At 38.8% G+C, this 13,804-nt stretch overlaps 1 protein-coding gene across 1 annotated transcript in view; it reads right to left on the bottom strand.

Annotated features, from left to right (window-relative positions):
- The window catches only part of KLRG2 (killer cell lectin like receptor G2), a 44,657-nt gene that overhangs the window by 10,059 nt on the left and 20,794 nt on the right, over positions 1–13,804 (bottom strand). Inside the window, exons 2-3 of the mRNA XM_074193573.1 lie at positions 9,026–9,127; positions 8,685–8,830 (exon numbers count right to left, since the gene is read on the bottom strand). Coding sequence (XP_074049674.1) covers positions 8,685–8,830; positions 9,026–9,127 — 248 coding nt within the window. The remainder of the gene's footprint in view (positions 1–8,684; positions 8,831–9,025; positions 9,128–13,804) is intronic.

Raw genomic sequence — 13,804 nt, 5'->3', positions numbered from 1 at the left:
ATTCTTAGGTCCTCATTCTCTACTAAGCCAAGTCAGCATCTGAAGGACTCTGTTGATGGATAAGGTTGCCCAAATCACTGGGTACAAGCCTGTGGATCCTACATGGGAGTTTTTGCCTCATCGAATTAGAGAACCTTACAAAGAACTTAATCTAAAGTGAATTATGGCCCCTACAATTCCACTTGGTCAAGTCTGAGCAGGGGAGGGTCTCCTTTTGCCTAGATTGCCCTAGGCAGGGTACTCTGGATAAGGGATAAGTCTCTGTCCAAGACTGAAAGATCAGTCATGGCCCCCCAGCTTCTCATTAGAAGAGGTCCTCTCATTATCATATAATTTTCTTATTACTTGTTAATCAGTTAGAGTCAATTGCCACTCTCAGGAATACCCATTCTTCCAATGGTATTTAAGTGTGGAGTGGGTTCCGTGAGGGGTCTTTGGTATTTGAGAGTATCAGTGATCCCTTTTATTATTACTAGCATAATTATAAATGATTAATTATCCAAAAACTATGTCTCTTGAACTTTTTATGTCACACTTATTTCCTTCTCAGCCCACCCACCCACCACAACTATTTCATCATTTCCCCCCTCCACATTACAACTTCCATCTGCTTTTAACTGTTTGCCAGTTTCCCCACAAATTTACTCCATCTGTATCCATTCCCATTCCCACTCCCACTCCCACATTCCCTCTCCCCTAGGTGGCACAACTGTGTGACCTTGGGCAAATTACTTAACTCTGCCCCGCATCCAAGGCCATCTCCAGTCACCCTGATTCCTCTCTGGTCACTGGAACAGATGGCTCCAGGGGAGAAAGTGAGGAGGTCTGGGCAACTCGCTTAACCCCATTGCCTTGCAAAAAAAAAAAAAAAAAAGAAAGTAAGGACTCTGTTGTTTTGGTCTTGGCAATCTCCCAGAGACAAAGTCAGTACCTTGCACGTAGTTGGCACTCATTAATATTTGGTAAATGAAACATGCCTTACATGTGTTTGTAACTTAACACAACACCCCCTCCCTCAAATCCGATTCACAATCACCTCCCTGGTGTCATGGTCCTCTTTGAGAACAAAGGACAAACATCATCATTTTTGCTACCTGCAGCTCAGACTCCTTCCTTATCCTTAGGGAAAAGCTAGGTTTTATGCAAGTTATTGCCAAAAAGAATTTTTTGTTGTTGTTATTTTATCAGGAATACTTGGGGTAGAATATGAATCTCGGGAACTCAATGTACAATTTTCTAACAAAAGATTCATTCTCTAATATGGCCTAAAGAAGGATGAATGAGTTCCTCAAGATCATGCAAGTAGAAAGGATCAAATGGAAAGAACAAACCCAGAACTTCACATTGAATTTTTCCAAGTCCATCAGCAGAGTTCTTGCTGGAATTCTCTTGCCCTGAGCCTTTAAAATCTCTGAAGAAAACATGCCTTAGCCCACCTCCCAAGGGGTCCCTCTAGGACTGCCAAACGAAAAGCATTTGCCTTTCTCCTAGGGAACTTCTGTGGATTTCTTCCTTTTGCTCCTGATTGCAGAAAAAGACCATACTATTATTTCCTCTTTTTTAAGTCTAATTTCTCTCCGACTTACAAACACATGAAGACAAGTTTCATTTATCAAATATTAATGAGTGCCAACTACGTGCAAGGTACTGACTTTGTCTCTGGGAGATTGCCAAGACCAAAACAACAGAGTCCTTACTTTTTTTTTTTATTTTTTGCAAGGCAATGGGGTTAAGTGAATTGCCCAAGCTAAGTAATTTTAAGTGTCTGAGGTCAAATTTGAACTCAGGTCCTCCTGACTCCAGGCTCAGTGCTCAATCCACTAAGTCGCCTAGCTGCCCCTGTCCTTACTTTCTTAGGGCTGATCATTTTAAAGCTGATAATCATCTTACCCAGGAGCCTTTGTGTCCCTGGACTTTCTGTTAAAAATTCCTTTGGCAATTACTCCCATATAACAAAACTTTCCCCCCCAGGATTAAAAGGGAATTAAGAGCTGCAGGAAACAAATTGGAAAGAGGGAGTGGGAATGTATGGGGCAAGCCAAGATCTCATTTGGGACCCCCCCCAAAGGAGAATCCATTGAAGGTAGAAACCAGGTAGGATGGCATGCTGATTAGGGAAGGAAGGTAAAATTAAAACAAAAGTTATCCACAAAAATATAATTTTAAAAAGTGTTTCCTCTTCCCTATCTCTTTCTATCTCTTTCTGACTGTCTGTCTGGGATGGTCTGTTCTAACATCAGATCTGTCTCTTGTTTTTTGACATTTTTTTTGACATTTTTTGACATTTTTATCTCCCTTCTTTGCCTATCTTTTCCTGATGGAGTTTCTTTTAAGTATTTGTGATACTGAATAGAACTTGAAGTCTCCATTTCTTAATTTTTAAAAATGGAACATTTTGTATTTCTCCTCCTCCTCGCAAAAAAAACCCCAAAAACGCCAGCCTAAATGAAATCAAGACACTTTGTATCTTTTTGTGGTTCACAATTGATTTTTTTCCCCCTGAGGAGTTGGGGTTGGGGAGTTTTGGAGCCTAGACAGGAAGAAAAGGCTTTTCAATTTAGTGTAATTCTAGGACACTAAAAATAAATGTATAAGTGTAAATGGGAAAAAAGTAAAAGAAAGTAAGAGAAAAGAGTAAAAAGTGGAGAATGACTAGAACTGCTGTAATGTCAGATTCAGACAAAATGTGGCAGACAAATTAGAGTATTGGACGTGGTTGTATAGGAAAGGTTTCTCAGAGAGGAGGTGAATCTGAGCTTGAATTTGGAGAGGAAATGACCTAATTCGATACAAAGGAGTTGAAGAGAATGGTTTATAGGAAGATAGGGCTAGCAAGAAAAAAAATCTCATGGTAGGATACTGGAGTTGAAGTGAAGAAGGCCTGTATTCAAATTGACTGATATTTATTAGCTCATTTTGTTGTTTACTTGTTTTAAATAGAGTCTGATTCTTCATGACCCCGCTTCAGTTTTCTTGGCAAAGATGAGGAAACTGAGGCAAATAGAATTAAGTGATTTGCCCAGGGTCACACAGCTAGTAAGTGTCTGAGGCCAGATTTGAACTCAGATTTTCTTGACTCCAGGCCCATATTCCTTACTCTAACCACACGGCCATCTAGCTACTCCTGGGCAAAGCATTTAATTTTATTGACTTAGTTTTCTTATTTATAAAATGACATTATAATACTTGTAGTATTAACCTTAGAGTTGGTGAGGCTCAAATGAGAAATTATGCATAATGTGCTTTGGAAACTTTAAAGTGCAATAGTACAGTTAAGTCCTGTGAGGTTTGGCTTAAGAGAAGCAGAACTGGGATCTAGTCAAGTGGAAAATGGTCAAAACGTTGGCTTCCGGTCCTAACTCTGCCACTAACTAACAAGTCATTTGATCCCTCTGGGCCTCAATTTCTCCCATCTGCAAAATGAAGTGACTAGAGTAAGGGACCTCAAAGGTCCCTTCTGGTTCTAATTATCTGAATCTATGAGATCATAACTTTCACAGAATCTATTACTAAAAACTATGTCATTAGTTGTAAGAACAACAGATGCAAAAACTCAGTGAAAAATCATTCATAAGAATGATAGATAGCATCTAGTGGATACCGTTCTGATTGTCTGAAGCACTGGGACATTTCTCGTCCTAGATTGCCCCCAAAACTTCTTCCAGAGTTTCAGAGAAAAGAATAAAAGCTTTAGCTCATGTGGAAAGGTTTCTGAGCCTTTCTTCCTAGCTATTGGTGCTTATGAATAGTTATCAGCCTGGAATGTCTCATATTCTACATAAGTAAGCATGTATGCATGTGTAGCATCATCTCACTACTCTTAGACTTGTCCAATTCCATGTTTTCATAACCACTTTTATAAGTCACTTAGATGAAGATTTGAGATACTTTGTCAATTTTCATATGATACCTAAATGGTAGGCTGGCCTCAAAGCTCCCACATTCCCACTCCAACAAAACCCTGATCAAAAATCCCAAGAGAAACTACACTGTCGACTTTCATTTATTTCCAGTCAGCCAGAAGGCCACAGGCAAGTATTCTGCAAGGGGCCCCCTTCAGCAAAATCTGTAACCTGTAAGACTGTGTCAGCACGAGTAGAGGATTCTGTTGTCAAAGTCTCATTGTAGTTAGAAAGTTCCTAGGTTGGGAACTTTGCAAGTCATGATGAGCAATAATAGCAAGGCAGAAACCAGCTGCCACCTTCAGACCAGAAATCTCAGGCCTGGAGGCTCTGAGGTCCTTAGTACTTTGTCCTGAGATGCTACAGGAACCCTGGCACAATGCCTTAATTTAGGAGGTAACATTGGAGAACTGAATAAATCATAGAAAACACTAAGAGGTATAAATATGATTGCAAACCTAGAAATCCCTGTTCCTCTCAATACCTACCAAAGTGGTTCCATAAATGTAAGTTCAAATCTAGTCTCAGACACTAGCTGTGTGATCTGGACAAGTCACTTAACCCTATTTGTCTCAGTTTCCTCATTTGATCTGGAGAAGGAAATGGCAAACCACTCTTAAATCTTTGCCAAGAAAACCCTAAATGGAGTCACAAAGAGTTGGACGTGACTGAAAATGACTGAAAAAAATTGAAAAATGATCATATGGTAGATTCAAGATTAAAAAAATCATCATAGCCTGAAATTATAAACTACAACTAAAAAGCTGAGGCTTAATAGAACTAATTCTAATAAACTTTGGTTTAAAAAACCCTACTGCACAAGTTCACTTTTAGGGAAGAGCTATCTTAGAAATAGTTATATAAAAATGATTTAGGGATTTTTGGTTGAGTGGGAGCTCAATGAGTCAACAGTGTGATGTGGCTGCCAAAATCAATACCAAATGATCTCCTAGTCTACTGTATGGAGAGAGCACTTGATTACAAATCCAAGTTTATGACCTTGGTAAAGACATATAACATATCTGAGCTTAAGTTCCCTCATAGGCACAACAGGACTTATACAAAATATTATGAATTATCTGACAGAGCTGTCCAGTTATAAGATGAGATAGGGTGTCTAAAATAGCACGTAAAACAACACAGTGCTATGTAGAACTATTGTTTGTTCATGGAGGAAACAGTCCTGCTGTGTGATACTGGGGCACTCCCGTACTTAAATCAGACGGAGGAGGTGGGGGAGATACTAGATACATGCACAGGAAGGCAAGCAGGATGGGGTCAGGCATAGAGCTTTGAAAGTAGGTTCTATGAGGAAAGGTTGTAGGAATGTTTAGCCTAGAGAACAAAAGACTAATAAGGAGATACAAAAGCTATTGGTCACCTTTTGAAGGTTGAAAAAATAAGAGTTATTAACTTGAGGGGAGTCTATGAATTTTTAAAAATATATTTTTACAATTATATTTTAATAAAGTTCATTTCATCTGAAATTCTATGTATTTGATTTTTATATAGTTAAAACATTATTTTTAGAAAGGGTTCCATAGACTTCAACAAACTCCCCATGGAGTCCAGAATTTGCACCAAAAAAAAAAAAAGCCTCAGTTCAAGAGGAAGTAATTATCAAGAATAAAAATGAGAACTAGTGGGTAGACTTTACCAGGAAGCAGATTTCAGAAGCTTGATAGAAAAGCTTTCTAACAATTAAAGCTGTCTAAAAATAGGAGGGGAATTGGCTTGTCTGATGTCATTTCTTGAAGCGGATCTTTGTAGAATGCCTGGGAAGGATAGTCTAGAGGAGATCCCTATAGGAAACAAGAAGTCTAACTAGGTCTCTTCCAACAAGAAGACTCTATCCTCCTAAGGTCATACATTTAGCACAATTGTGAATTCAAATTCTCTAAGGAACAGAAATGATTTTGGCTGTATCTGTGCCTAGGATTTTATCCCAAGTGATTTTAGAAGAGCAGAGAAAGACTGCTTCCTTAGGTATTGGCATCTGATTCCACCAGCCACTGAGGAACCAGTTTGCTTTATTCAGGTTATCTATAGTTGAAAAATGATATTTACAAAAATCTAGAAAGGTAAAAATATAACTCATTTTCAAATATTATAATATTTGGGGGGCCTTAGAAGACTAGAATATATAGTACGGGCAGCTAGATGGCATAATGGATAAAGTATAGGCCCTGGAGTCAGAAGGACCTGAGTTCAAATCTAGCATCAAACACTTATTAGTGATATGACCTGGACAAATCACTTAACCCCCAATTGCCTCAAAAAAAAAAAAAAAGGAATACATAGCATAATTCTTTAGATAAAAAATAGATTTATTCCTACCTAGTATTTGGATGTATTGATTTTAAAACTCTCTTTTCTACATTTTCAATGGGGGAAAGTCCATTATAGACTACAAGTAAAAAGATGAGGCTTAATAGAGATAATTCTAACAAACTTTGGTTAAAAAAAATCTGCTGCAGAGGGGCAGAGGTAGAGTATAGCCACTATTCTCATGAATACCATCCTTATCATGCAATTGTTTAAGATACCTCTATCACATCAGCTGGCATGTTCACAATCACAGGCACTACGTGGTACAGTAGATAGAACATAGGGGATGAAGTCAGGAAGACCTGACTCAATGTTCAAAGGTGGCCTCAGACATTAGCTGTGTCATTCTGATCAAATCACCTAAAAAAAACTGTTTGACTCAGTTTTCTCATCTGTAAAATTGGGATAATGATAACTTCTACCTCCTGTGGTTATTGTGATGATCAAAAGAGATAATAATTGTAAAGCAATCAGTGGAACATGATGATAAATACCATGTTACCCCATGTATAAAATGCTCCCTTTTTCAAAAAACTTGGGCTCAAAAAACTGGGAGCATCTTATACAGTGGTTGTAAATTTTTTTATTTGCATTTCCTGCTTTTTCCATGCTTCTTGTCTTTGCACTCATTGTTTCACATTTATTACTGGTATATTTAGGTTACATTTTTGCCACATTCTGCCTAGAAATGGCTCCGAAAAGATTTTTGTATAGTGCTGAATTCGAGTTCAAAGTGATCCAGTTTTCAAAAGTGAATGGAAATCATGTTGCTGCACATCAGTTTGGTCCTCCTCCAACTGAGAAAACAATCTGAGACTGACTACAGAAAGAAGAAATCCTGCTGAAAACACCCTGGCAAAAGAGGCCATGACAATTTACAGATGAGGAAATCAAAGCAATCCATAGTCATAATGAAAAATTGCTCTAAATCACTACTTATTAGAGAAATGCAAATTAAAGCATCTCTGAGGTACCACTTCATACCTCTCAGACTGGCCAATATGACCAGTGTTGGAAGGGATGTGGGAAATCTGGGACACTAATACATTGTCGGTGGAGCTGTGAACTCATCCAACCTTTCTGGAGAGAAATTTGGAACTATGCCCAAAGGGCAACAAAAATGTGCATACCCTTTGATCCAGCAATACCACTACTGGGTCTATACCCTGAAGAGATGATGAAAAAGGGTAAAAACATCACTTGTACAAAAATATTCCTAGCAGCCCTGTTTGTGGTGGCAAAGAATTGGAAATTAAGTGAATGTCCTTCAGTTGGGGAATGGCTTAGTAAACTGTGGTAAATGTATGTCATGGAATACTATTGTTCTCTTAGAAACAAGGAGGAATGGGAATTCAGAGAAACCTGGAGGGATTTACATGGACTGATGCTGAGTGAGATGAGCAGAACCAGAAAAACACTGTACACCTTAACAGCAACATGGGGGTGATGATCAACCTTGATGGATTTGCTTATTCTATCAGTGCAACAATCAGGGACAATTTGGGGCTATCTGCAATGGAGAATACCATCTGTATCCAGAGAAACAACTGTGGAGTTTGAACAAAGACCAAAGACTATTACCTTCAATTAAAAAAAAAAAACATTATCTTATTATGTAATTTTCATATCTCTTATACTTTATTTTTCTTCCTTAAGGATATGATTTCTCTCTCATCACATTCAACTTAGATCAATGTATACCATGGAAACAATGCAAAGACTTAACAGACTGCTTTCTGTGGGGGGTAGGGGGAAGGAAGCAAGAATAGGGGAAAAACTGTAAAACTCAAAATAAATAAAATCTTTCTTTAAAAAAAAAAGACAGCCATGAAAGGCAAGTCAGACAAATGGCCCGAGTTAGAGAGGGAATCAAAGAGATGGACTGAAGTGCAAAGAACAGTGGAATTCCTGTGTCCACAGCAGGAGGCCAGAAGAATTGCTGATGAAAAAGAAGTGACTTTTCTCAAAGGAGGACACAATTGGTGCTTCAGGTTCATGAAACAGAATGGACTAAGCATGTGTACATGCACCGGACTTGCCCAAAAGATGCCTGAAAGCTATGAGCAGAAGGTCCTTGAATCTCATGATGAATAAATGTTGAGTTCAATAACTTTATGTAATATATTTTTTCAAATTTTGGCCCCAAAATTAAGGTGCATCTGATTATGGGGAAATATGGTAAATGTTCATAATTGTTATTATCATTACCCAAGTTAGTTTTTAGTACTTTGTCTGAGAATTGGTAGTAATTAAGACAAGAGCTAGGTCTATCAAATGGGTGGAAACATATCATCATTTTTATACCATTTGTATGATGTATCTTCTCACCTTAATTATAATTTCAAAAAGAATGGGGACCTGCCTCCCCATATAACCTGGTCCATAGGTGACTGCTACAGAGGGCTATCTCCAGTCCAGCTTTGGTCTCATTGCTGTCTTGTCCCTCCCTCTCACCTGTGTTCTGCTCATTATTGGGAGAGATGCTTGGTGGGCTAAGCAGAAAGCCTTGCTGTCTTCCCAGCTTTGAATCTCCAACGAATGGTAGTAACATTGTTCTTCTGACCAGATCCAGCCTTCCGGACAAGGTCGGCACTTTGCTCCTGTGGACGCAAGAACAATATAACTAGCTTGGCCAATGGGGCAAATCTGGAAGTATATGAGGGACTTCTAGTTGGGAATGATGAGGGGAGAAAGAATGGAGGGAGGAAGAGTTGGGAAGGGAATAATGAAAGATGGAGGAAAAGGGAAGAAGGTACTGAAGGGATGGAGAGGGAAATGTAAAGGAGTTCCATTACCTATTCGAGAGGCCAGGGCCACAATGGTGACCACTGCCATAGCCAGGAACACTGCCAGAACAGCCAGAGCCCAACGCAGGGATTTCATATACATTGGAAGACCTGGAAGGTGAAGAGACAGACAAAATAGGCAAAAACAAGGAGAAGGTTAAATTGATTATGGGAAAATGGGAATAGCACAACACCTGATCCTGGGCTATCCCATATTGATTACAGAAGGGGTAGAAGTACAGTGATCCACAGTGAAGGAAAGAGAGAGGAATCAACAGATAGCTCTTTGAGTTTTTAAAAATATATTTATTAATTTAATAATTGTTCAGTTGATTCAGTCATGTCCAACTCTTTGTGACCCTATTTGGGGTTTTCTTGGCAGAGATACTGGAGTGGTTTGCCCTTTCCTTCTCCAGTCCATTTTACAAATTAGGAAACTGAGGCAAAGGGCTAATTGATTTGACCCGAGTCACACAGCTAATAAGTGGCTGAAGTCAGATTTGAACACAGGAAGATGATGAGTCTTCCTGACTCCAGGCCAGACATTCTATCTACTATGCCACTTAGCTATCTCAAATTTAATTTAGATTCTTTTTTTAAAGCAAGAAATAAAGAAATATACCACTTATCCACTTTTAGAATTAGGAATAGGGAATATAAAACTAACTACATGAGAGATATAATGAATAGCCAATTTTTATTGAGCACCTGCTATGTGCAATGACTATGCAGGATACTGGAAAGGACACTTACCAGCTTATCTCTATAGACTCTTCCTGCTCAAATATCCCATAATCTGTTTTCTTTTAGGCTTATGAAGAAAGACTTTTTTAGAAGTGCCTTCTGTTTCATGCTAAGTATTGGATTTAAAAAGTAAAGCAAAATAAAATAGTCCTGCTCTCCAGGAGCTCCCAAACTATTGGGGCTCAGGAGGGAATGGATACAACATTCAAATAACTATGTATAATACGTAGATAAGATAATTTGGAAACAAGCAATAAAGGGAAGGCTTACGTAGAACACAGAATTGTATCTGGGACCAGAAGGGAGGTGGGAAAACCCAGGAAGCTGAGTTAAAGAAAGAGAGCATTCTAGACATGAGAAATAGTCAATAAAAATGCATCATTTTGGGAGATGAATGTCTTGAGCAAGGAGACCAGAGAAGACAGGAAGAGGTAAGATAATAGAGAATTTTGAATGCCAGATAGATCATTTTATTTGATTCTGGAGGTGATAGGGAGCTACTGGAACTTATTGAATATAGTAGATCTGATCTTTGTTGTTATTCAGTTATTCCAACTTCTCATGACCCCACTTGAGGTTTTCTTGGTAAAGATACTGGAGAGATCTGCCATTTCCTTCTCCAGCTCATTTTACACCTAAGCAAACTGAGGCAAACAGGGTCAAAGAATTGTGAGTGCCTGAGGTGAGATCTGAACTCCAATCTTTCTGGACTCAGTTCTTTCTACTGTGCCACCTCTGTTGGAGGCGGATGATGAAGTAAGGTGTGAATCTTAAAGGGTCATATAACTTTCAGTTATTTTAATTATTGGTATTAGCTTATAGAGATACCAGATCTCCAGTCTGGTGATGATGACCTCATTCCCTGAGTCTCCAATTGCATTCCTCTTGACCTCAAGCAATATTTATAGAAGAATATTCTGTGTTTTGGTAAATGTGTATCAACCAGGCACTCTAGAAGAAAAAAAATATAGGCACACAAACTCTTATTTTATAAATACTCTCTTAAATTTGGCAATCAACAAAATACTAAATTTTTCCCAGATTTGTAGCATTTGCCAAATGTTGTATTGTAAATGCTTACACTGGGGTTGCCAGATGGTTAGAGCACTGTCCCTGGAGTCAGGAGTACCTGAGTTCAAAACTGGCCTCAGACACTTAGTAATTACCTAGCTGTGTGGCCTTGGGCAAGCCACTTAACCCCATTGCCTTGCAAAAACAAAAACAAAAACAAATCCAAAAGTAAATGCTTACACTAAAAAGTTAATAATGGATTGCAAAGGGTTCAGTCAATGCAGAAAGATCTGCAAATTGCTTCTGACCTCTACTAGTTAATGCAAGTCACTCATCCTCTCTTGAAAACTCATCGTTTTGAGTTCAAATCTGGCTTCAGATACTTACTAACTTTGTGACCCCCGGCCAAGTCACTTCACCCTGTTTGCCTCAGTGTCCTCATCTATAAAATGAGATGGAGAAGGAAATGGTAAACCACCCTAGTATCTTTGTCAAGTAGACTCCAACTTGGGGTCGTGGAGAGTCAGACACAATTGAAAAATGAATGAATACCAACAATCTCTAAATGTTCCAGGCAACTTTCTAATGCTATAACTCACAAAGGATTACTGATGTCAAAATATTTTGGAGATACCCTTGGTCTCCAGAGCAAAGGTCCAGCAAAGAGGCCATACCATAAGCTTGGCATGACAGTCATCCCTCTGACAAAGTGTATTGCTTGGACCATGCCAAGTGTTGACTGATGGATTTAGCTTCCTCTATTTCCCCGGGTCATCCATCACATGCTCACAATTCTTGTTCCTTGCTGCTGCACTTCTGTTCTTATCACAGAACTTTGGTTCTATGACCCATAGGGTGGTCATGACCCCCAAGGCTTGAGACAATACTGTTCTTATAGGGCTCGTGGAAAAAGTAACTCAAGACCTAAAAATGATTAGGTCATGGTCCAGCCCAGGATGTATATAAGACCTGTCTTTGGTCCAACATGTGAAGCCTTCCTTCTTCAGGCTTCATTTTCCTCATTGTAAAATTAACCTTCTATTTGTGTCCTCACTCTTGTGTCTCTAACCTGTTCTGTTCCTCTCCAGCCACCTCCAGTTTAGAGGCTGGTTCCATTCCAGTCGACACTGATTTATATCAATGTAAAGAGAGTCCCCAGAGTTCTATACAGATGAAATCATAGAAAGAAGAAGAAAAAAGAAGAATTGGCCTGGAGGTGGAAAGAGATGAGGAGAAGGCGGGGAGGTATAAGGAGGGAGAGCCGGAGAGAGAACAGGCAGCTGGCAGTCACCTGTAGAGAAAGACTGGGGTACTGGGGAGGAAAATAAAGGAAAGGGGTGGGGGAAGGAATAAAAGAAACAAGCAGAAAAAAACCAGAAAAATGGAGAGACACATCTGAGAGAAATGGAGAGATCCAGGGGGGTTTGCTGCGCTGAAATCAATATCAGTGGCTATAGTTGTGTAACCACTTAGAGGATAATGGATGGGGAAAGGAGAGGAGAGGAGGGGAAGCAAAGAGGAAAGAAGAGAGAAGAGAGGGAGGAAGGAGGGAAAAAGGGAAGAGGGAAGGAGGGCAATGGGCCTGAACATACTATATCATATAATAAAAAAGGAACTTCAAAGAAAAGCCAGAATAAACAATGACATCAAAGAAATATCAACAAAGAAGACAGCCTTGTCACATAGTGATAATAAGGAATAACCAACAGGAAGCCCATGGACTCTAGAGGTTAAGAGTAAATAAAGAAGGCCCCCAACATTGAGGTTCTGAGAGGCAGCTGCTTCTGTTTTGTATTTTGAACTTCACAATTTATTTTACTGTGGGATTCTAAATGTTTTGTATTATTAGAAAGATAATAGCTTAGCCTTGAAATTTTGCTTTTGAATCTTAGATATCAATTTATTTTCTAAAGTCTAAAAATTCCTTTGATGCACAAGAAAATTTTTTATCTTTTAGAGATGCCCAAAGTAACATACAATTAGAATTTGACACAGCATATTTAAAAAATTACTGAGCCTTCACTTTTCCATTAGTTCAGCTGGATCAGTTTTTAAAAATTTTGTTTTCTTTTGCTTTTGTTGGAGTCTAGTTAGTAATCTCCCATTCCTTCTCCCCTGAACAATAGTGATAAATTCCCTTCAGGAATAAATAAATGGGCCAACCCACTTACAATTAAACTTTGTTTTTGAGATTTTCTGTTTTTGTATATATTTTTTTCTTACTAGAATATGGGGGGGGATCACAGTATATTGAAAAGAGAACACTGAATCTGGGGACAGAAAGATTGGATTTGATTCTTCCCTCCCTCTAACAATATACTCACCCATGTCACCCTGAGCAAGTCTTATTCTCACAGAAATTGCAAAGTAGTAATGAATAAATGAATGAAATCATTTATCAATCATTTGTTACGTGCAAAGAAAGTCCTTTGTGCTAAGCTCTAGGAATATAAATAGAAAAGCAAGAGTCTCAGCTCTTAAGGAGCCTCAGTTTTAATGGGGAGGGGGAAATAATATATATGGAAGGCTTCAGTTCCAAGACAGATGGAAAGGTCCTGTGGTCCTTAGAGTATAGCAGCAAAGTGGTGGTGGGGAGAAGAGTGGGAAGAGGAAAGGCACTGTGCTAAGAGCCTCACAAATACCTCATTTGTCACAACAATCTTTCCAGGTAAATGTGGTAATTATCTCCATTTTACAGATGAGGAAACTGAAATAAACAGAGACTAAGTGACTTGCCCAGGGTCACACAGCTAGTAAGTGCCTGAGGCCACATTTGAACTCAGGTCTTCTTGACTCCAGGCCCAGATCTCTGGACCACCCATCTGATGATGATAATGAATCTGTTTTAATATCATTTCTGTTGATAAAACCATATCCATTTTTGATGTTGAACTGATTGACACTACAAAGGATGTTGATGGTTAGAATATTCTTTTCCAGATCTTTCTTCAATAGCCTTGCTTTCCCTGGTAGAAGCTGTCCCCCACCTCATTTTTTATATAAATATTTTGCTTTCTAATTATATACAATAGT

This window comes from Macrotis lagotis, chromosome 7, assembly GCF_037893015.1.
Source record: "Macrotis lagotis isolate mMagLag1 chromosome 7, bilby.v1.9.chrom.fasta, whole genome shotgun sequence".
In the NCBI taxonomy this organism is placed as follows: Eukaryota; Metazoa; Chordata; class Mammalia; order Peramelemorphia; family Peramelidae; genus Macrotis; species Macrotis lagotis.
The sequence above is the reverse complement of the archived record's forward strand: the minus strand, read 5'-3'. Positions and strand labels throughout refer to the sequence as shown.